The 25,442-nt window shown below is 43.3% G+C and overlaps 1 protein-coding gene across 1 annotated transcript; it reads left to right on the top strand.

The window, feature by feature from the left end:
• Positions 1-4,613: 4,613 nt before the first annotated feature.
• Positions 4,614-6,210, top strand: LOC146959540 (uncharacterized). Its single transcript, XM_085772972.1, has one exon. The coding sequence runs from the start codon at positions 4,641-4,643 to the stop codon at positions 6,180-6,182; it is 1,542 nt and encodes a 513-aa protein (XP_085629098.1). The 5' UTR covers positions 4,614-4,640; the 3' UTR covers positions 6,183-6,210.
• The last annotated feature ends 19,232 nt before the right edge of the window (positions 6,211-25,442 follow it).

Below are 25,442 nucleotides of genomic sequence, written 5' to 3'. Positions count from 1 at the left end.
TATAATTATTTAGATATTAATCCTTAAAGGTTGGTATAACTGACCAATCACCTTCCAGCACGGAATATGATTGACAGCCTGATGACTGAGACGTCACAGGTCAGACACAGTGGATCAGACACCGAGGACACCGGAGGGGACCTCCCGTCGTTTGCCTATTGTGTTCAGTCAGTTTTAATTTAATTTCTGATATTTTGTCGATATGTGTGGATGATAGATAGCACGGGTACAGTGTTGGCAGTTAATTAATTTCACCCAGTTTTTCGTTTATGATTCGTCCGACGGTGCTAACAGACCGGAGGAAGCTGATATCACGATTTGGTGAGTAAGTTATTTTTTTCTTTTTCTGAATGTGTAAAAATTATATCTAATTTGTTGTATATTCCAGAAGACCACTGATTACTTTCCCGTGTGTTCTCCTGTGTGTTCTGACCGGAGAACATGAGACTGTCACCGTCCAAGACAAGTTAATTTATAGTTAATGTGAATAACCGATTCACTTTGCTACACGGCTAACGTTAGCTCGCCGTTAGCTCCGTGTTAGCTCCCGTGTTAGCCATGCTAACCGTTAGCTCGTCTCCGACTTTTACCGGACCGGGATAAATCCGGTTTAATATTTAACGACCACGGCGTCATGTTGGCAGAACAGTGATCGGTAGGATCGGTCTACAAGCTGCAACCCCCCCAGGTTTATCCATCAATTTGTTATCTTGCTCGTAACGTTATCATACTGTAACGTTACTGATAACTACAGGTGGGGATTTGTCATTTACTGCTGTAAAATCACACACAAAAAACTGAAGCAGACAGTCCTGCACCTCTCAACAATGTTTTAATCTAAGTTCTTGTGTTTTACTGTGATTCTAAGGAGCCACTGAGAACTGAGTGACCGGTGCCAACAGAAGGAGGACATCATGTGAAGTTATGGAGCTGTGATGATGATGAAACCAGAAAACCTCTGATGAGAGAACAGACCAACTGTTTTATTATTCTATGTCCACATTTGACCTCACACTTTTTAGGGTGAACCTAAAATTGACAGTGAAGATTTTGAAGCAGCTATTTTCATAGTCCAGTTAATACAAATGCTTTATTCAGTCGATGATTATCATTGAAAATGTAATAATAAAGAAAGTTACTGTGATTAAACTGTAGTATTTCTTTTACATATTTAACATAACCTCGTGGCCAATATAATGTGACACTTTGGTGAATTATTGTTTTCAGTATCATAGATTAGTTGACAAGAAACATCAGGAAAGCACAAGCTCTGATATTCATCTCTAGATGCTTTATTATTTCAAGGAAGGTAACATTAAACATTTGTATTTTTCTTGTGTGTAGTGAAAGCATACATAGAAATAGTCCTGTAAGTTTTTCCTGAATTTATTGATTACAGCAGTGTGTCTTGGCATTCATGTTACTGTACAGATCTGGCCCATTAAAAATCAGTGAAGCAATTCTTAGTAAATAAATTAATTTCAGGTTTAAGATGCACTAATTTTAGCATTTTACAGCACTGAAAACGTTTTATAAGCTGTGGATGATGTAAAGGTGAGCCATACTGTCAAAAGACAAGCTTGTATTGTATTAGCTGAATTTCCAGTACATCTACATGTTGGTAACCTGCAAAAAAGACGTGCATATATATAATAGGAATGTAAAATAAATAGCTAATAGCTGGGTGAATGCTGTAACGTGGTCGACAGGTCGGAGCTGCAGCAGCCGATCATCGGTGATGCAGGTGAGGTACATCAAGTCCAGGAGCCGTCACCCACCAGTCTCAGTCCATGACAGTTTAATGTGTTGCAGCTTTACAGTTTGAGACAGAAACTAGTCTCTGGGTTCTGTAAAACAATTTAAAACAATATCAAAATACGTTTGACAGCTTTACATTAGCTTATTAATGCTAACATCGGCTACAATAACGTGACACATTACTCCTCATGGGATCTATGTAGGCTAGTTCAAACATGGATATGTATTTAATAAGCTTCTGAGATTACTTTCACCATTAAATATTAAGTTTACCTCGAGTTGTAGATGCTAACGGTGTTAGCAGCGTAGCCGCTCGGCAGTTAGCCGGTGTTGCTGGGTAAACTAGCAGCCTCGGAGACACGGGTCCGACCCGCCCCTCGACCTCCTTAGCTCCGCCCCCTCGTCCAAATATGGTTTCTTCTGGCTCCAAAAATCAAAAATGGCGGCGCCCTGAAAGCCAATCTCCGGGCTTCACAAACGGCCCTTCACAAACCAATGGGTGACGTCACGGAGGGTTGCCACCTGGCTGCAATTCAGGGGGTGAATTTCGCGCGCTGGCCGGCGGACCTGACGTCAGCGCGTCCACGACTGCCTTCGAATGGATCAATGGAATGGAGACATGAAGAGGGCAACCGCGGCAGAGCCATTGATATAGTAACAGAGTGGCGACACTCCCTGTTTTATCAATCGCTCTGAACCACGGTGGATCCAAATTAGGCCTACTGTTACTGCCAGCAAACGACCCAGCACAACTGAAAGCCCTGTTAACCCCCCCCCCCCCCGCCGCCGCCGCCGCCGCCGCCACTCTCTCTCCCCCTCCCTTCACACACGCACACAGCAGCAGCAGGTCACTAACTTACACACCCTCTCCCTCTTCACTACTGTCTTATTATTAGCCGTTAGCCGCAGCTAGCGGTTAAAAGCCGACGTTATAACTTTAACAACGTTATCAGGCAGGTGGACAAACGTCCTCTTTTGCCCGGACACGTCCACTTTTCACGTCCTGGCCGGCGTGTCCGCGACGCGTCCGTTTTTTTTTTTTTTTAATGAAATCATGAATATGTCCGGTGTTTATTGGTTTTCATAGGACCGCGGACCCTGACAGATGCGGCCCGACACCCGGACCCGGCGCGTTAATTCTCGGTACCGGCCTGTAGGAGTAGGAGCCCATACAGATCCATGCAGAGGAGCTCAGAGGAACAGACAGCAGCCTCCTGCTGCAGCACAGTGAAGGTGTGTGTGTGTGTGTGTGTGTGTGTGTGTGTGTGTGTGTGTGTGTGTCTGTCTGTCTGTCTGTCTGTCTGTCTGTCTGTCTGTCTGTCTGTGAGAGCGAGAACCTACAGTAAAATACCCCCCCTCCCTCCCCAGATAGGAAAGACTGTAAAGAGTAAAGTAAACAGTGAAGAGTCTGTGCGCGCTCCCGTGCCGGTGGCTTCCCTGGTTGCTGTAGTTACGCGCAGCGGCCGTCGCGTCACTGGCCGTTCTCATTAATCCTGCCTGTCGCTACCCGATCTGCGACGCTACCGGATCCGTGACAAAACTGGTCTGCGCATGCGCAGACCGGCCGCCATCTTGGACAGCTGCCTACGGCAACTCCACTTGGACAAACTTCATTTGGGCACTGCCCGATTTGCGTACATGCTTTAAGTTCTGTGAAATTAAAATACGGTACTGTGAAAATGATTAAAAAAATAAAATAAAATAAAATAAAAACCGCGTAGGTCCGTCATAAGACAGCCGCGTTTATTCAGTGAGTGTTGTGGTAGTTGTAATTGTTTGTGGTTGTCATGGTGATGAGGCCGGCGAGAAAAGAGGACAGTAAACATTAAAAGTCCGCCTGTGTTCCTGTTTTCTGAGCATCAAGATCCAGACCACCACAACCAACCCTCAATTTACATTACTAATAAAGTATTTAAAAAAATAAATAAAAAGATAAACCGTCTGTGGCGACGCACATAGGGCAGTGATCCTAAGTCAATTCAACTAAGTTTGTCCAAGTGGAGTTGCCGTACGTGGCTGTCACGGATCCGGTAGCGTCGCGGATCGGGTAGCGACACTGCCCTATGATCCTTTAAATGCACAATTATTATAGGCGATATCTATTAGGCTACATTTTAGACAAAATGAAAAATTGAATTGTTAGCTAATACTTAAAGCCAAGTTTCCAGTATCTCTCTGGAGATGATTTATAGATTTATCTCAAAACTGTCATCTGGGTGTGTCTGTAACTTAAGACAAAAAAATTCAAAATAAGAGCTTTAACCTGCAATTTCAAAATAAGAGTACTGATGTGTTGATGTTTGCAACTTTAATACTTCATCTTACACTAGCATTTAAAAAAAAAAAAAAAAAGGCTTGAAGGGATTATACAGTTTGATATGTTGATACAGTGTTGTGCTTTTTGTATTTTTGTTTTCAGGAGAAATCAAACATGTCACTTGTCAAACAGGATTGTTTTTTGTTTGTTTTCAAATATAAAGTCACATGATGCAGCCATCACTGGGTTCCAATGATGTCATCACATTCTGATGTCATACAGAATGTTCCCATCATCCTGTGTGATGTCAAACATGATGTCATACAGAATGTTCCCATCATCCTGTGTGATGTCATACAGTTCCTTTGATCTCTGCTGAGGTAGGCTAGCTCTTGACCTCAGAGACACATTTCTCATTTGATACTCACAGTGAAACAGCAGAAAGTCTGACCTCTCTGTTAAGTTACGAATGATTAATCACAATCAGTTAATTACGAGATATTATAAGTTATTAATAATAACGAGTAATACATTAGAGTAATTAATTTATATCCCACATCTTGTATTCCATCTCCAACCGTGCTATACAGTCTTTGTTAAGCAAAGTTGGCAGAAAAGTGACAAAATGTCATCCGCACAAGCAAATGGGCACCAGCAAATGGGGAATGCCCCTCAAATTCTGCAATTCCTCAAAAAACCCCTTCTCGACACAAATATTGTGAAAGAGCTGGCTGAACAAAACGCTGCTCTGAAGCAACAGCTGCTCAGCAAAGAGAACAGCTGGGAGCAGGAAAAGACTAGGATGCAGGCTTGGTATCAACAAATGATCGGTGCAAAAATGCACGAACTCAAATGCTGCACGGAAGATCTCATTGCCTGCCGAAAGAGCATCAGTTGGTTCCACAACCAGTTGAAAGAAAAAGATGAAAAGATTCAATCGCTGGAGGACTCCTTTGCCGAGTCACTTGGTATGTTCAATGAAACATGGAAGGACCAAATGAGAGCAAAGGAAGAAAAAGCTTCAGCTGAACTCCAAGCTCTGCAGGAGAGCTGCGACAAGAAGATTGAACAAATCATGAAAGAGAAAGACGCGGAGATCTCCTATGTTAGAGGTGAAAACACAGCACTGGAGAGAACGCACCTGGACAGCATTGAGGACCTCCAGGTAACAAGGGACAAGCTCCAGAAATGCTACTCTGACTGCGAGGCCAAAACCAATGCTCTGCAGCAGGTGACTAGCAAGGAAAAGAACATGGCAGTTGAGCTCCGAGCTCTGCAGGAGAGCTTCGACAAGAAAATTGAGCTCATCATGAAAGAGAAGGACAAAGAGATCTCCAGTGTTAGAAGTGAAAACATGGCACTGGTGACAATGAACGAGGAGTGCAGGCTGGAACTCCTGGACATGAGGACCAAGTTGCAGAAATGCGAGTCTGACTGCGAGAACAAAACCAACGCCCTGCAGCAGGTGACTAGCAAGGAAAAGAACATAGCAGTTCAGCTCCAAACTCTGCAGGAGAACTGCAAGATAATTGAACTCATCATAAAACAGAAAGACAAAAACATCTCCAGTTTTATACATGAAAACATTGAACTGGTGAGAATAAAGCAACAGTGCATGCAGGAACTCGAGGTCCTAATGACCATGTTTAAGAAATCTGAAGCCAGAGTCAACGACCTGCAGCAAAGACTTTCTCAGGAGACGATAGAGAAAGAGGAGCTGCACAGAAAGACAATGGACATTGAGGAGAGTTGGCTAAAAAAGGAGAGATCCTGGTTGCTATGGACCAGACAAATGGAGGAGGACATGCAGCGCCTGGCTACTGACAAAACAGAGTTGCAGGAACTGGCCTGCAAAACTGATAAGGAGAAAGCAAAAATTAAGAAAGATGAGGAAAAGAGGCTCAAAGAGGAGTTGAAGGAGCAGAAGAAGCAGGAGAAGAAAGAAAGAGAAGAGAGAGAGAAGAATGAGAAGACGGAGAGGAGAAAAAGAGAAGAGCAAGACAGGAAAGAAAGAAAGGAGAGAAAGAAAATTGAGGAGAGGGAAAAGAAAGAAAGAAAAGAACAAGAGAAAAGAGAAAGAGAGGAGAGAAAACAGAACGAGAAGAGGGAGAGGAGAGAAAGAGAAGAGAGACAGAAGAGAGCAAGAGAAAGGACAGTGGAGGAATAGAAACCCCTCCCCTCAACTGCCCCCTCCTACTTTCTAACTGCTATCCTCCTCCCTTTACCCTTCATCCTCTGCCACCTGAACAACTCCTCTCATGCTAGAAATGAATGGATTCAGTGTCAAGATTGGGTTTTCTCCAGGAAGTCTGGTTTCTCCCACCTATTTTGTTAAAAAAAAAAAAAAATCTGTTCTGTTCATTTTGTTCTTGATAATGATGATGATGATATCAATCTACAGCAACAACTGAATGAATGATGACACAAATCCACAAACATTTGAAAAATGCAGAGAAGATATCCCACCGACTATCTCTCTATGAAATCTCCCTTTCTCTTTCTCTCTATCAAAATAATCTCTATCTCTCTATGAAATCTCTCTCTCTCCCCTTAACCCCCCTCCCACTTTCTAACCCCTACCATCCACCCTTTACCCTCCATCCCCTGCAACCTGTACAACTCCTCCTATAGCATGATGCTTTCGTACTAAATGAATGGATTCAGTGTCAAGATTGGGTTTTCTCCAGGGAGTCTGGTTTCTCCCACCTATTTCGTTAAAAAAAAAAATCTGTTCTGTTCATTTTGTTGTTCTTGATAACATACATAAATTAATCAATCTATGTATGTTAAATCAGCAACAACTGAATGATGGCACAAATCCACAAGTACTTGAGAAAAGCAGTGAAGATCTAGAACACTAGCTATCTCTCTCTCAAAATGGCTGACTTCCTGTTGGGTTGAGGTCATGATGTCAACATAGTATGTGAACCAAGAATTTCAATACGGTCCTCTGTCTGACTTCATTATCACTTGGGTCCTAAATATTTTTCCCCCTCCCCTTTCCCCTTAGAATTATTACTATTACTTTATTTCTCTCTTTATCCCTCTCTCTATTTCTTTCTTTCTCTCTCTCATATATATATTAAATATTAAATGACATGATTGCTCAATGCATGTAATTGTATTTTTCTGTATTTCTTTGTTATTTAGTTTAGTTTAATAAGTTTATTTATATCAAGAGAAAATGTACAAAAATAACATTAGTCTCTTTCCTGTCACTTTCCATCCGTAGTCCCTGGGCAGGTGAATAAGAACAATAAAAAGATAAAAACTGTCAACTTACGTGACAAAACAAACATCCATACACATGTGCATATATACACCTGCTCATTCATCACAAACATTCAGGTACAAAACATATTTCATAACAGAAGGGAACAGGAACATAGAGCTATTATAATAATTCATACTTTGACAAAGTTGAAAATAATTTAGGTTTAAGATTAATGCTGACATGACTGGTTTCTTAGTATCCATTTTTTGACTTCCCAGGAAAAAACGTTGAAGTCTGTACAAAGTTTCAGATTAGTTGGGAGATTGACCAAAGACAGAGCTACACTTAGGGATGTTATCATCTCCACTTTAGACAGATCTTGAGGCTCTGATGGTGTGTTCAGAACGGAGTATAACAAAGAGTAGCAACATTATGGATTGTTTTGTAAATGGACATCAAAAGTTCTCAAAAGTAGCATTAGAATCAGGTCTGACCAAAATATTGTCCTAGCCAAAATCTCTATAGTAGTGGGGCTGCTTAAGTCCATTTTTGAGCCGAATCGTTCACTTCATGGTACAAGCACCAAATTTGGTACAAATGATGTCCAGGACATACCTTTTAATAAAAGTACGTTGCCCAGCTGAAAATCCAAGAGGGCCGCCAGTTTTCAAGATGGCCGCCTCGTCAAACGCCAAAAAAAGGTTTTCGAGGTAGAACTTGAATTAACAGAAGAATGTTAATGATCCAAGCATCAAAATGAATGTATTATGACTGGAATAACTCGATGGTGTCAATTGAATTCCAATATGGCCACCAATTTTCAAGATAATGGCTATTAAATGACTAAAAAGTAGCGTTTTCGCGTTTTTTCTTCAGTTTTCTGCAATGATCTTAAGTGAAAATCTGCAGAATTCTGAGGGATGTGTTTTTTGTGTGAATCATTTGTGAAAATGTGTCCAAACTTTTGACTGTCACTCACCACACACACACACACACACACACACACACACACACACACACACACACACACACACACATACAGCAACACAAGCGTTCTTTACTGAAATAAAAGTACTAATTTAGCAATATAAATGATAATTCATTAAAATTCTGTGGTCAACATTTATTGGTTAGTAATTTTTTATAAGAGTGATGTCAAAGCACAACCAGGGCACACTGGTGACATCACTGCTGTGAGACTCAGCATGGGGTTCAGTGTCAGCTTGTAGTGTACTAACTGTAGTTGTAGTTTACTAACTGTTGTAGTGGTGTACTCACTGTAGTTGTAGTATACTTTAGTGTCCCAAATGCTATCTAATAAGCCCCTGTATAGACTCAACTAGAAGTTTAGTTAGTTGTAGTATTGTAGTTAGATAGCCGCACCTGAATTGACAGGATGTGCCAGCGCGGGATAGCCGAGCCAAGGGTAACGGGGCTTTAGTTACCTGGATGGTGTACAGATCGCACGGGATTTATGGCACTGGATGAACGATCGGGCTAGGTGTAGGGCACCAGATAGTTGAACCTAGTTGCATCCCATATTCCAATGTGCTATGATATTTTGTATGTTTGGGTGGTAAAAGGATAATCCCTCGACCTTCAACTGTATAAGATGTCTGCCGATAATCCATTGAGTTGTGCTACTAAAACTGACTGGAGCAAGTGTTGCCTCTGTCAGACAGATACAAAAGCTATGCTTTGACACCTTTTCTGTGTTTTTATACCGTTATCTAAAAATTAAAAAAAAAAAAAAAAATGGGGGAGACAAAGACAGCCTCTACGTGGCCTCCCCTACAAGTAGCTTACAGGTCCAAAAGCTTTAAGTGAAACTAATGTCTTTGGGCTCTACTTTCGTGAACTAGGTGCAGGCGGAGCGGATCAGGCCTGCGCCTCGCCTTCGCTTCGCCAACGGGGAGTGGTCAGGAGCAGATTGCGATTTTCCTTCAAAACGCAGCGGAGCGCATCCCGCCTACTTCCCTCCCACCGGCGCAAATAGCATAGAGGGAGGAGAGAAGGCGTGGAGTGGGTTTGACACAGCCGAGTCAGATCTTCACCAATCAAATGAGCTCCTCTCCTCGCCTTTAAATCCGCCGCGCGCGCAAGGCGGACGTTTGATTTCACCGTGGAAGAGAAGATTTGAATCAGCACCTACAGATTACAGCATAGACATTCAGCACATCTATATCGATTGTCCCGTCACACTGATGACAGATCAAAGGCTGCACAGATGAAAGATGAGGATGGATTACTGCTGTGTTGACACTACACGATTATCTGCTATATTTATGTATTTACTTATTGATTTATTGAGCCGCATCGTCACGCGACCATAACAAATAAAACTGAAAACAAATAAACTATCATCTCTCACAGCAAACCACAATCAGCCTGGCCTCATAGTGAGCAGATATTCACATCTCCATCTCAGGTCAATTCTAAAGAAAAAAGAAAAAGAGAGACGCTCCGCGATGCCTCCGTTACGCACAGCTGTTTGTTTATATTGTGATCCGTGCACACGTGTTTAAATATAGGTTACTAAATATGAGTGTCTTTATTAATGGAAAAGGGGTGTGTGTGTTTTGTTTTTTTTTACTGGGCAACAGCTCTCAATCTGTCAGAGCAAGTGAGACGGGAGGAAACTGATGTTCTGGTCCGGTCCAAGCTGGCAGTGTCCGGTCGCGCGAACAGACCTCACGGGCTGATGATGCAAAAGTAGTCTGGGAGGGAGGAGGTTATGATGTTATCCAGGTCTATCTATCTATCTATCTAACCTATATTTAAACACGTGTGCACAGATCACGACATAAACAAACAGCTGTGCGTAACGGAGGCATTTCAGTTTTATTTGTTATGGTCGCGTGACGATGCGGCGCTGGCCCCTAATAAATCAATAAGTAAATAAATAAATAAATAGCTGATAATCTGCAACGGCACAGTGTGTAGTGTCAACACCTGCTCTTGGGACATCCACGGCTGTCTCAGTCCATCCCTGGTTTCATCTGTGTTAATTCAGTCAGGCTGAGTTTCCATTACGCAAGCCTTTGATCTGCCATCAGTGTGACGGGACAATCTATATAGATATAGGTGTATGTGCTGATTCAGATACAATAAATAGGGGTTATTGTGATGATTATTATTATTATTGTTAATTGCATTTAAATGTGCCTGGAAGTGTGGAAATCTGCCTGTGGGGTCTTGGTGACGTGTCTGCACTGCGCGCTGGGCAGTCAAATTGCCACTGCGCTGGCTGTGCTTCGCCTTGCGCTGAGAGTAGACCAGGTTGGAGCTGGCGAGCTTTCGGCGCACTCTCCGCGCGGTCTATCGGCAACAAATTGTCACTGCGCCACGGCGAATCTGTCGACACCTCCCCCTGCTGCGCGACCACTCCCATCTCAGCGCACAGCAGTCTGCCAATTTACCGAATCCGCTGCGCACCTTGTTGCACTGGACGAAAATACCACTTCGCCAGCTGCGTCAGGGCTCGCTTCGCTGCGCCACCCTGAGTTGCGCCAAGAAATTAGGGCCCCTAGTTTGTGAGTGTTTTTTTCATTTAATTCGCATTGTATCATCATAATATTCAATAATTTTGATTTTCTAAATGCAGAGTTGTATTTCTCATGTGCAAAAACACATATTTCAATGTATAAACCATCAGAATAGGACTATTCAATCAAAATATAGTTCAAACGCTGTTTCAAACCACTTCGAATGGCGGCCATCTTGAAAAATGGTGGCCACTTTGTTTGTTCAAGTGGGCAACGTACTTTTATGAGATAGTAGGTCCAAAAGCACTTGTGTACCAAATTTGGCGCTTGTACCACAAAGTGAACGATTTTTCATTAATGTGCTCCACTATAGGTGGGCATACTCCTGGAGACAAGGGAAGGAAACTGTTTTCCTTCCAGGCCTCTAGGAACTTGGGAAAGGCATGTTCCAATTTTTCACAAATTTTTTCATCCTGATATGTCTGTTAAACAAGTATGTGTGTGTGTGTGTGTGTGTGTGTGTGTGTGTGTGTGTGTGTGTGTGTGTCACTAAGTGTGGATGAAACACCAACATTACAAGTATTTTCTGAGACAATGCTGCCTTTATTCCCTTTGTTTATGGATGGCGTCTCTTCCGCATTCTTTATAGGTGACTTCCGGAGTCACATCCACAATTATATCACAGCTAATTAGAATTATACCATGGTCTGGGTGAATCCTCGATTCTGATTGGCTGCTGGGTGTCCATTAAAAAGTGATAATGGACACCCATAAAGATGTTCCGGTAAAATAGCCTGATTACGTTCCAAATATTACTGCGCTGGCTCAAACGCTTGTTGGTAACCACGGCAACGGACACTCGGACGAAAACAACTTTTTTTCAGCGCATCATGGCATGGAGTCTGTAAACACACCAGCGTTAAGAAGCGCACTGGACCTCTGAAAAACTTTGTGTCACGCAACATTTAAGCCGTCACCTCACCTCCCTTCACTGATCAACTACCAGGCTGTAGCAGAGTCACTGGCTGCACGCCGCTGCGGTGACAGTGTCCCTCTTTTTTTTCTTTGATCGCCGACGAGAGTTATTAAATAGTCCGCTCAGCCGCTTATGTTAAAGACGAGTCGACGTATGATTTTAACGGTAAAAACAACATTAAATCATGAGTGAATGATTTAATATGTATTTTTCTCGTAAGTGACCATGGTATAAGCGGGATAATGCCCTTCGAGGTGTCCGATTATCAGAGATTAATGGACTTCGCGGAAGCAACCGTCCTCCGCTTCGCGTCGGACGGTTCACGCCTCCGCGTCGTCCATTAATTTCTGATAATGGACACCTCGTCGGGCATTATCCCGTACTTAAATGCAACTGGGAGCTGTACTGTTTTATTGAGAGCTCATAGTGAGGACTTGGTCTGAGTGTATTGTAGTGACAGATAACAGAAGACAAGCCACATGTTTAATGTTATTTTCTAAAAAAATATATATATCCTATTGCTTCAAAATTAGCTCATAATGGTCTATGTAAATAATGAAAAATTCAAGGTCTTTGTTGTTTAACCCTACTTATCTATTTAGTTAGTTGTTAGTTAGAGTTGGTTGTGCTGTGGACAGCTCGGGTGACAGCTGTGGCTGTGCTGATTAGCCTTTTGTAAAACTTTTAAAGATTACATTTTTTTAGGAAAACACCAAGGTAAAAATAAAAATTAAAAAAGACTTGTTATGGTCATTAAAGCACCACAATGCCCTGAATTGATTATTTTTGGTCATTGCAGCACTATGTTGTTGGAATTATTTACAAAATCACTGCAGGTCTATGGTAACACTGCTCCGTTTGGTCCAGCGCTTTGATCTAGACTGAAATATTTATTGTATGGATTGCCACAACGCTGCTAGCATAGCTGCAGGTAATCTTGTTAAATTTCTGAAGGTGAGATCAAACCATGGTTAAATCTGTCAGTGATAGACTGCAGAATTTCAGTCTCAGAAAAAGTGGCTTTGGAACAACATTCGTGAGTGTTTGAAATAAAATCTCTCTTATGAATTATCTTCTGGTCTGAAAAATACTACTGTCTGCTGGTGATTCTAAACTCACTAATTCAAAAATAATTTAAGGCAGGCTACATAGCTTATTCACATCCAAGCATAAACACCTTGCTGTCAAATAACTAGCGTATTAAACTAATTAGTCAAGTCAGGTTATGCATCAGTGAAATTGTTATATCCATCCTCCAGTGTGATAAATGGATGACTAGACTTGCTTCTGGCAAAGCCTTGAGGGATTTAAGATCAATGCAATTCAGTAATTGTCTGATGATTAATGATGAGCTGTGTGTACTCAGTCAGGTTTTGTCCAAGGTGCTTTTCTCACAAGAGGAAACATTATTTGCACTTATACAATTTTCCTAAGATTTTTGACCCTGAACTAGAATAACATCATCTTGAAAAAGAATTGGTGTCAATAACCAGTTAATATACTGAAGATCTTCACATGGTAACAAGTTTTGATTCCTGATGTGACAAGGGTTCAGGCATGCCTCACATACTTTCATTTTTCACATTTATAACCCCCTCTTTCATTAATGTTTTTTTCTCAGGTGTGTCTGTATGCATCCATGCACTTCACCCATTTATTTCTGTATACAAGAGCCACACTGTTCCATTGCCTCGTGAGCATGGATATAGTCATGAACCAGTTAACCAATACAGATCGTCCTTGTCATCAGAAAAAGCCATTGTCTGAATTGCAGCCAATGTGTAATGAATGTAAATTGAGATGTATGTTCAGCAGTATTATTTACACAACCGCTAATCCCCACCCCCATCGTTATTATGGACCCATGTGTGTCTCTATGTGTGTTACAGAGAGAGAGAGAGGGAGAGAAGGTCACCTGTGTCTGCCCTTGGTGGACATTGTTGGCATTTTGCTGATGTTAACTAACACTGTACATAAATAAAATGTTTACATGGAGACCACCAGTCCAGACCTGTGCACAAACACAGCTGGTGCCAAGGACATATAGGAGTCATTTCTTCCTCTCAGCTGCAAATGTATAAAGTCGTCTTCAGCAAATTAAAGCTTCACATTTTATCTTTTTTTCATGTTATGAAACTGCTGAATGAAGAGGAAGAATTTGTCCATATGAAAAGGTGAAAAGGCCAGGGAGTGGCAAAAGTGTCACAGAGGCTGCTGGAAGGGCTTTATTGCACTCAGTGGTGAAACATGTGAGCACACATACCATTACCAAAATGCATACAGTCCATCTGTTTTTGTGCTCTCTTTCGACAGTTGTCTCATAAGAGCCACATCACTAATGGAATCATTGATTGTTGGCTCTTATCGTTCATCACCAAAGGGTCAATGTCCCACCACTATCTATGGCACTGTTTAAACACAAATCTCTCATCTCTGAATAAATGCCTCGTGCAGATGGGCCTCAACAAATTGAAAGGCATTATGGCTGTGCTCAACCCTGAGTGTTCTGGTATTAATTAATAATGTTACAGCAAAACACAACCCTCATCAAAACTCTCAGTCTGTCCTTGATATTTACATCCAGGTAGTGAAATAAATGATACAGTACGATGTCGTGTGGTTTCAGTTTTGAATGTTCGTCCCTGCTGGTTTGTCCTCTGCTCTGTGCGGTGGGTGGTCAAGCCATCTGCAATTCCCCTGGTGCTGCTGAGAGTAAATAAGCCTTACGTGCTGTGTTACCATCATCTGACTTTTATTAATGAGCTAATCAATTCCTATTTGTATCACCCTTTCAACTAAAATCCTGGCTTCACAACACTTAACAAATTGGCTGACCTAGGGTTTAGCATTCAGCATGTGCTCTTTCTTTTACAATCACCAATGGCTGTTAAATAGGTTGTTAAATAAAGTCTGTCAGGCCATGAGTAAATCTAATTTTTGCTTACGTATAGAGAGTGGCTTTATTAACACTGGGTCTCATTCATGAAATGTTAGTAAATCTGTGTGTAGATTTGCACATAAGAGTCCACGCCTACTCTGTATTCATGAACGGTGCAGGCATCTCAGATTTGATCGTAACACGTGTGTAAGATCATGAATGCCCCCACCCATTGTAAATTAACAGCACGCCCCGGTGATCAACAAAGGGCATAGATCTCCGCCCATGAATAGCCATATAAGGAGACCCTGACCACCATATAAGGAGGTAGGACGTGCATCCTGTTCACCTGCGGCCATGATGCAAACAAGGAAAAAAGAAAAAAGAAAAAGTCCAGAAATAATCATTGGTTTAAAGAACAATTTAAAAAAATAAAGCCAGAATAGTTCGATATGAAACATGGGAAATAAATAAATAAATAAATACACATAACTACAGAACTACAGCAGCCACGGGAGGGGGGGGCTCCTCGCAGCCTCCGCGGTATAGGAGCATGGTTGTATCAACATACAAAGTTGTATAGGCAGGTTAGATGCACTCGCAGCTCCATCCAAACCCAGCCAACTGCGCTATTGTGCAGGATGAAGTGTACGTCCACCGAGCGTGTAGCAAAGTGTAGCAACACACACTTGCATCCAGGCGCGGCGTTATGGGTGGGCCTAACGGGCCTGGGCCCACCCACTTGTAGTACTGGCCCATCCAAAATGACAGGGTGAACATAACTTTAGTTAATCTAAGGTTTAATTATTTATTTATTTTTATTTCAGATAACTTTACCACAGGTTTAAATGTGTCAGCATTTGGTGATTTTTATTTAAGCAATATCACACAAGAGGGAGTGCTGTTGTACTGTATATCAGCACGGGTGTGATTCGGTCGCAGATAATCACACCGCAGGGAGGCAGAGGGCAGGCTACGCTGCGTCCCTTTGCGTAACTCTACTGAGTGTGAGCGGCATGTACATTCACGTTGCTTTCGTGACTTGTAAACAAACAGACGCCCCCTCGGTTTTAGCGTCCAGCAGTTTAGCGGCTAATTCAACAGCAGTGATGGATAACTGTACCAGAGGAGAAGCTCAACATGAGCTTCATTTGAGGAATAAACGGCAGCTTTTACCTGACGGGAGACCGACGCCTGAGCTACGGTAGCTAACAGCTAACAGCTAGCAGGTTTTTACCTACTTTTCCTCTCTCCCTCCCTCCCTCCTTTCTTATACACGCACACACACGGCCCAGGTTGTCTGTCATATCTGTTGTAAACCTTGTAATAACAGCTTGTTGAGTGCAGTTAACGGTTTGAGTGTGGATTATTAATTGTTAACGGTTTGTTTAATGTGAGTGGTGGTCATCGCGTCCTGATGAGTTGGGTTTTAATAACAGCTGATAACGTAACTGTGTAGATGGCGTGGATTGTGGTGAGAAGGTGTTGCACATATTTTAAGACTTATCTGTGCAAACCATTGTGCAAAACCTGTTTGTTGTGACTTTTTGCGTGATAAGATGATTTGCCGAATTCTTCTTCCATTCCTGCAGCCTTTTGTCTCAATGTTAACGATGGCAAAATGTCCAGATATTTTATTACTTTATGAAAATAAATGTCTGTGAGTTAAAAAAGAAGTGGGCTACGCATTTCTGATTTGATTTGGCTTTTCGTGTATTTGGTTAAACACATGAGAGAGAGAGAGAGAAAGAGAGAGAGAGAGAGAGAGAGAGAGAGAGAGAGAGAGAGAGAGAGAGAGAGAGAGAGAGAGCGCTCCACTGGGTGAGCTAGATTAACTTTAAACGGGAGAGAGAGCGGCGCACCGCGCTGTCAGATCGTCTCAGCCATAGGTCTCAGCAGATGTGTGCTTTCAAGGCAATATAGACACGAACGAGTCATTCAGGAATAATTTTCAACTCTATGTAGCCTATGTTAGTGTTATTTTTTCCTAAGTAGTGGCCCATCCAAAATTACTGTGGCCCGTCCAAAATTGAAATCCTGGCGCCGCGCCTGTGAGTACCTACCACTTTCCACAAGGTGAAAGGAAGTTCACTTAATTAACATGGTTATACAACCCTTGTAAAGCATACAATGGGTTACACCAAAATTTCCCATTACAGGAACAACATTTATATTCTTTCTTAAAAATATAAATTTTTATCAGACACCCGGACAGTCAGAATTGTGTTATTCGTCAACCACCCAGGACAGAGAACAGCAAGAAGAATCTATTGCAAACTGGCAATCACTTTAAAAAAAAAAAAGCCAACAATAGTAAACTATTGTTTAGCTACAATTTATAAACCTTTTATGAAGCCGGACTTGACAAAGTTTCCATTGAGTCAAAAGTCTGTTGGTGATGTTGGTCAATCAAATAGGAGGTGAGTTCAGACTCTTTGCAGCCATGGGAACATTCCTCCACAACAAAATAGGAAGATCATTTCTCTGTTTAGCCTACTGTATCTCCAATGTTAGCCTACTGTTTGCAGTAGGCTAGGCCTAACTCCTTCAAGGTGCCTAACCCAGCAGATTACAAACAGCCCCAGCCAGCGGAGGTGCACAAAGTGTGATTCCACTTGCCATAAAACTCATCTCACAACACGGAAACTTGTTTGTCCTATGGTAATTAAATGCAGCACCCCTGTGGAGCGAGGGCGCGATCAATCGCTCTGGGGTCGACGTGCACCAGCAGTCGGACCTCGCTGTCTCCCTGGTAGGTGCATGAGCTATGAGCTCCGCCATTGTTTCATATTAATCATTTTAATTTCAATACTAAGGGGTGGTTTAAGTTGTATTTTTTAAGCATAAAGATCCTGAACGGTCGAGCACGTCCTTTTTTATAAAAAAGTTGACAGTGTTTTTCTCCTATTTTTGTTTACAAAATGGCTAACGTTAACGTTAGTGCTACACGTTGTTAGCTAACCTGCACTTTCTTTTCATTTTACATTTTTCAGGCATGTGTGTGTGAGAGAGAGAGGAAACCAGGACTGACTGTATTATTAATCCCTCTGCCAGGTACGCTTTGTATGTTATTTTATTAGTCCTTGGGCCAAGACCCAAAATTTCACATATCGGTATCACCTGGGAGGGCAAATTCTAGTTGTGATTTTTTTTATTCCTATACACCCCTTGATATGATAGACCAGTGTTTCTCAAACTTTTTTCAGTCAGGGCACCTTTCAAAAGTGCATAAAATCTCACGGCACCCCTGTGTAAAATATAATTCAAAATGACACTGCATAGCCTAAATGTAAATGCCCTGTTTATTTAGACGGGACAGTAGCCTATTACAGTAGTTATGCATAGGTGCCTCTGTAGCCTATATGCACACACACGCACAGGCACACAATAATCCGCAATGTGAGAGGAAGAGAGAAGATCTACATGCGCGCAGCGCAGGCACGCATTCAAATGAACATCCACCGGCGTCTCCGCTCCGTTCTGACTCCGTTACAACAATCAGAGAATTTCCACCGTGTCACTGCAGAGTGTTTTTATACATCAAACGCACCGGAGTCGGAACAGAGCGGACACAGATCCACTGGAGAGAGGAGGGGCTGTGACTCACCATCAATGTGAGACGTGAGCCTGGTACTATGCATTTTTTTCATAGCGTCCGGTGTCCGGTGGACACGGCCCCTACTGCTCTGAGCGCCCGTGACCAACGGCTGTGTCCACGGAGCGCTCTCTCTCCCTCTCTCTCTCTCTCTCTGTCTGTCTCTCTCTCTCTGAACGCTGCCGAAACGAGCCGCCTCACGTCCGAGCCGCTTGATAGGCGCTGTTCCAAAAGTTGCATATTTAGGGGCTGTGTCCACCAGACGCGTTTTCAGCGCTCTGGGCGTCTATTTTACATTCAAACCCTATTGAGCTGGGCGCTCACAGCGCTCAGCGCCCTCGGCGGTAAAACGCCCTGGGCGCTTGCTTCTTTTTGTCGCGACGCTCAGAGCGCTTCGAGTTGAAATCTGTTCAACTTTTAGAACAGCGCCGCGCTCGTCAATGTCACTTTTCACCGCACTGACCAATCAGAATCAAGAAGGGGCGGGACATACGTTACCGACAGCAACACAACCGGAGACGTGGCTCGGTTTATATCATGACCCACACTTGTATTGAAGGTAGGCCGACCTCAGGGTCCATGTCAAAAGCTGCTGCTAATGCTATTGTGTATTTCTGACACTCGTTGTAGTGTTTACATTAAAGGATCATAGGGCAGGATTTGTGAGAAAATACCGGAAAATACCCATGCGTTTTACGTTTTTTAAATAATAATGGGTGAGGAAGCGTTCAAAACCAAAAAGAACGAGCCCATCCGCGTATCTCTCGATTGCCCTGAACGGGGTCTGTGCTGCAAAATGCGCTGCAATTCAGGGGGTGAATTTCGCGCGCTGGCCGGCGGACCTGACGTCAGCGCGTCCACGACTGCCTTCGAATGGATCAATGGAATGGAGACATGAAGAGGGCAACCGCGGCAGAGCGATTGATACAGTAACAGAGTGGCGACACTCCCTGTTTTATCAATCGCTCTGAACCAGGGTGGATCCAAATTAGGCCTACTGTTACTGCCAGCAAACGACCCAGCACAACTGAAAGCCCTGTAAACCCCCCCCCCCCCCCACCGCCACTCTCTCTCCCCCTCCCTTCACACACGCACACAGCAGCAGGCAGGTCACTAACTTACACACCCTCTCCCTCTTCACTACTGTCTTATTATTAGCCGTTAGCCGCAGCTAGTGGTTAAAAGCCGACGTTATAACTTTAACAACGTTATCAGGCAGGTGGACAAACGTCCTCTTTTGCCCGAACACATCCACTTTTCACGTCCTGGCCGGCGTGACCGCGACGCGTCCGTTTTTTTTTTTTTTTAATGAAATCATGAATATGTCCGGTGTTGATTGGTTTTCATGGGACCACGGACCCTGACAGATGTGGTCCGACACCCGGACCCGGCGCGTTAATTCTCAGTACCGGCCTGTAGGAGCAGGAGCCCATACAGATCCATGCAGAGGAGCTCAGAGGAACAGACAGCAGCCCCCTGCTGCAGCACAGTGAAGAGGCAGGTGTGTGTGTGTGTGTGTGTCTGTCTGTCTGTCTGTCTGTGTGTGTGTGTGTGTGTGTGTGTGTGTGAGAGAGAGAGAGAGAGAACCTACAGTAAAATACCCCCCCCCCCCTCCCTCCCCAGATAGGAAAGACTGTAAAGAGTAAAGTAAACAGCGAAGAGTCTGTGCGCGCTCCCGTGCCGGTGGCTTCGCTGGTTGCTGTAGTTACGCGCAGCGGCCGTCGCGTCACTGGCCGTTCTCATTAATCCTGCCCTATGATCCTTTAAACAAGGCCGGAACACGGAAGTGTCAGAGGACTCGTTTTGTAACCTAGCAACAGCGGCATTCTAACGAGGGAGAGAGAGAGCGCTAAGCGCTGGGAAAGCAGCGCTGAGAGCGCTGTCAGAGCTGAAAACGCGTCTGGTGGACACAGCCCCTTAATCTCTGAGCGCTCTGAGCGCCGCGACAAAAAACAGAGAGCGCCGAGAGCTTTTTTCCGAGCTCCATAGGATCTGAATGGAAAGTAGACGCCCAGAGCGCTAAAAGGGCGTCCAGTGGACACGGCCCCTTTGCATATATGTGTGGCGGCCTGGGAAAACCCGTCGGATGTCGCGGACATTCGATTGTGGCAAATAGCCAAAATAGGTGGAAAAGTACTATTTCCACGATTTTGATATTTTGTGTGATTCTGGTACTTTGAACTCCCTACTACATCGTGGTGAATAAATATTTTAAGAAAACAAACTGGAAAGTACTTATTTTTATGTTTTTGTGGCGAGTAAAGCGTTTCATTTTCACCTGAGACCACACAGCGCAGCTGAGCTGCAGCAGCAGCGCTAGAGGAGACAGGTCCGTTGTTATTGTAGAGGTAACATTCAAGGACCCTCGGAAAGCAGAGAATTCCGCGATTCAGATGCTTTTTTACAGCTCGTCTTTATCATAAACGGTTGTTGATGTTTTGTAAAACTTGTGCAAGTGCCGATGACAAGTTCGGTTTAGCACCGATGCTACGTTCTGTTTAGTATTGATGCTACGTTCGGATTAGCATCGATGCTATGCTAGGTTAGCGTCATGGTTAGCGTCTGTTCCCGTACCACGTGATTACACGCACCCTATATGGTCCCTTCTTGTCACAGAGGCACCATTCAAGGACCCTCGGAAAGCAGAAAATCACACGATTCAGATACAGTTTACAGCTCATCTCTATCATAAACAGTTCAGAAGTTGTTTAATGTTTTGTCTTTAGAGGGTTAAAAACAGCAACGTTCTAGTTAAAGCCATTTTTCTCACTTTTCAGTTTTTTGGTCATAATAGATTAAAATGCCAATAACTTTTGATCTGAAAGGGCTATCTCAGGTATTCAAACAGTTATGAATGGCTGAAAAAGTCTAGTTTATGGAAATATCAAAAAATGAAAATATCAAAATCCCACCATGTGAAGGGTTTTCCCAGACCACCACACATATGTAAAGAGAATGTATTCTATGAAATGTCAGAAGAGGTATTTTTTTCACGGCACCCTTGACTCAGTCAGACGGCACCCCAGGGTGCCGCGGCACCCACTTTGAGAAAGGCTGTGATAGACCTTGCTGACTGGCAGCTTTATAGTATTTATCACCTCATAGAGATACGAGGAATAGACTGTTGCTGTTCAAAAATGAAAAAAGTGCCTTCCCTGGAAATCATCTTTCTTTCATCATATCCTCTCCTTTGGGTGTGAACTAATGGCCAGCCACAGAGACTTGTAATAAACCCTTTGTTTCAAGTAATTTATGAGTAAATAAGATTCAATTAGCCGATTGTCAGTTCTAAATCATTGCAATGTATTTTCTAATTAAGGATACTTTTTGACAGATTATATTTCTTCCCAATACCTTATTCAATTGGTGTAGAGGCAAATTAGATAGATAGATAGATAGATAGATAGATAGATAGATAGATAGATAGATAGATAGATAGATAGATAGATAGATAGATAGATAGACAGACTCCCTCGCTTGCCCTCGTATCGATCTGCATAGACTTGATTTTTTTTTCCCCAATACACCCCTAGATTAAAGGGACATTGTGTAGGAATTACTCCCATCTAGCGTTGCGGTTGTATATCGCAAGCAACTCAATCGTATTTTTCATGCTGCTTTCACGTGAAAGACGGACGACAGCTGCTGCACTTAACGGCATAAACAAGCCTAAGTGGTCCGTCAGCACGAGGCAAAACAATACACAATATGTTGTCATGGCGATGTGGTATTGTTTACCTGACCCACGTTTTACCGGCTTTCTCTGGACTTCTGTGACTAAAATGACATCTGGTTTGTTACCGACGGCCGTCTGCCCGACTGCAGGTGAATGCAGCATCAGTGTAACGCTCCATTCCTCCTCACTGCGTTACCACGGTGACTCTTCACAGACGCCACCTCGACCTGAGCCGACAGCTCCGGTGTCTCCGGTGAGTTTCCGTGGTTTCCTACCGTCACACTGCCACTGAACGTAAAAACATGGCGACACCACATGGCAGCCAGCACCGAGCTTACCCGCTCCATGTAGATATGAATGATATGAACGGCTAATTCAGAGCTGAAAGGAACACTTCAGTTTGTTGATGGGGGGGATTACTGGTTAATGAAAAACATACTTTTGAATGAAATAATCGATTTTCCTGAATAGATAACAGTAAAAGTTACACATTGTCCGTTTAAGTTTTGAGACCTTGCTGACTGGCAGCTTTATAGTATTTACTGTATCACCTCTTAAAGACCCCCTCCCATGAAAATCGTGTTTTTCGTGCTTTTCACATGTTCTTGTGGCATTTTTCTTGTGTTAGAGGACATATCAGCAGAAAAGGAAGTGCAAAATTGCATTTCTGTGTTGTTCTGCCTTCAAACTGCTGTGAACCAATGGCAGACGCAAACTGGCAGTTTCAGGGAGACTGGAGCTGACGTGTCACAGCTCCAGGGGAGGGCACTAGTGCTACAAGCTCCCACCCCGCTCTGCATCTGGCTCAGAGGTTAAAGGCTTGGCAGCTCGGTGTAGCTGTCAAGGTATAATAGGTATAGCTCACCTGGTAGAGCAGCTTGCACCATGAGCAAGGACTTTGTTCCAGTCTGGGATCGAATCCCAGTGTGCATTTTTATGCTAAACGCGCTGAATCTGTAATTGTACAATGTCCAGCTGTCAGCGAGCGGGGGGTGGGGTGCGAGGAGGTGGCTGGGCGGGTGCAGAGCAGCGCAGTCTCCGCCCACTCTCCAGAGGTGCATTGCTAATGAGCTGGTTTTAAAATGACCAAAAAGGGTCGCGGGAGGGGGACTTTAAAGTATAGATAGACTGTCGGGGCGGTGCGTGGCACAGTGGTTAAAGCAGCCGCCCCATGTAGTGGCTACAGTCCTCAACGCAGGCGTCCCCGGTTCGAATCCCGCGTCGGGCAGACCTTTCCTGCATGTTATTCCCCCCTCTCTCTGCCTCCCCCTTTCCTGTCTGTCTCACAGTGCTATCAAATACAGGCAAAAAAGCCAAAAAAGTCCCCCCAAAAAAAGTAATAGACTGTTGCTGTTCAGAAACAAAAAAAGTGCCTTCCCTGGAAATCATCTTTCTTTCATTATATCTGATCCATCATCTAAAATGGCATAGGTATCATAGGTTTTGTCCTTGTTAGAGGACAACTTTGGACCTTTTTCAAATGAAATCTGGTGTTTGTCTTTTTTCACACTCCCTAGCTTGCCCTCGTATCGATCTGCATAGACTTGACAAAAACAGATGCTCTGACACCATGAAAATGAAACACTATAATTCCTGTGACAACTGGCCAAGGTAGTCCCGGTCAGCCCCACGTGTCAATAACAGGCTACAGAGGTTCAGCAAAACATGTGGGCACGTGTATTACTGTAATATGATCATTGATGACGTATGACACGCATTGCCAGGAAAGGTCCGATCTGTCTGTTTAGACTGCAGACGTATTGGCAGATATCCAATTTGTATCTGATTTATTTCCACATATAATGGGGGCCGGAATCTAATCAGACAATATCTGATTCCATGCGTATTTGTCCTGTTTACCACGTTCATGTTACAGATCCGATCTGAGCCACTTGACAAGCCACTTTAATGACAATCTGCCTATAGGGGAAAATAACAAAAAATATAAAAAGCTGCTCATATGAAAAGGCTATCATGTTTTAATTTACTTATATTGACCCTAAAAACAATTTAGTATAGGTAAGGTTTTGCCCACTCAAGTGATACCGGTATCTGGTCTGGCCCAAGGACTATATGTTCATTTTGAAAGTTGAGCAGTCGGACCTCGCTGTCTTCCTGGCATGTATGTGTGTGTGTGTGTGTGTGTATGTGTGTGTGTATGTGTGTGTGTGCGTGCGTGTGCATGTGTGTGTGAGAGAGAGAGAGGAAACCGGGACTGACTGTATTAATCCCTCTGCCAGGCCAGCCAATGTCCGAAATAAACGGCAAGACTGCCAACCTGAAGGTCTTCTTCGTCTGTTATACTACACAACGCAATGATAGAGTACAACGCCGCTACAATGGTGCAGTGACCCGGATGCCTTCGGTGGAGTGAGTTCAGCGGGGGTGAGTGTAACGGAGGTGCACTCACTCACCCATAAAGGACGCTCATTGAGCTCTTGGCAAAACGGTTTGCATCAGGAGACCAGGGTTCGAACCCCACCTGGGGCAGTCCGTACCGAGAAAACAAAACGCAGAGGGCCAGATTGACATCGGCTACACTTGTGTAAAGGAATGCACATATTGCTTGTCACTGTTGGAAATTACAATTTTAATTTGTATTGCTCACGCCAATGCCTTTTAAACATGACATTTAAACATGAAAAACGATTAGAAATATTTCGAGAGAGAGACTAACGAACACGTCAAGACTCCATCTAATGATGATTACAATCTGATATAGCTAAAACCGGAAATGATATGCGATGCAAGCAGGCGCGGCGCCAGGATTTCAATTTTGGACGGGCCACAGTAATTTTGGATGGGCCACTACTTAGGAAAAAATAACACTAACATAGGCTACATAGAGTTGAAAATTATTCCTGAATGACTCGTTCGTGTCTATATTGCCTTGAAAGCACACATCTGCTGAGACCTATGGCTGAGACGATCTGACAGCGCGGTGCGCCGCTCTCTCTCCCGTTTAAAGTTAATCTAGCTCACCCAGTGGAGCGCTCTCTCTCTCTCTCTCTCTCTCTCTCTCTCTCTCTCTCTCTCTCTCTCTCTCTCTCTCTCTTTCTCTCTCTCTCTCTCATGTGTTTAACCAAATACACGAAAAGCCAAATCAAATCAGAAATGCGTAGCCCACTTCTTTTTTAACTCACAGACATTTATTTTCATAAAGTAATAAAATATCTGGACATTTTGCCATCGTTAACATTGAGACAAAAGGCTGCAGGAATGGAAGAAGAATTCGGCAAATCATCTTATCACGCAAAAAGTCACAACAAACAGGTTTTGCACAATGGTTTGCACAGATAAGTCTTAAAATATGTGCAACACCTTCTCACCACAATCCACGCCATCTACACAGTTACGTTATCAGCTGTTATTAAAACCCAACTCATCAGGACGCGATGACCACCACTCACATTAAACAAACCGTTAACAATTAATAATCCACACTCAAACCGTTAACTGCACTCAACAAGCTGTTATTACAAGGTTTACAACAGATATGACAGACAACCTGGGCCGTGTGTGTGCGTGTATAAGAAAGGAGGGAGGGAGGGAGAGAGGAAAAGTAGGTAAAAACCTGCTAGCTGTTAGCTGTTAGCTACCGTA

This window comes from Trachurus japonicus, unplaced genomic scaffold (genome assembly GCF_045865225.1).
Source record: "Trachurus japonicus isolate A0001 unplaced genomic scaffold, Traja_1.0 AP031171.1".
Taxonomy (NCBI): Eukaryota; Metazoa; Chordata; class Actinopteri; order Carangiformes; family Carangidae; genus Trachurus; species Trachurus japonicus.
Note: the sequence above shows the minus strand (reverse complement) of the source record. Positions and strands in the feature narration are given on the sequence as shown.

What these genes read in the sequence shown, in the direction of transcription:
- LOC146959540 (XM_085772972.1), top strand. Translation starts at nt 4,641, where the DNA reads ATGTCATCCGCACAAGCAAATGGGCACCAGCAAATGGGGAATGCCCCT.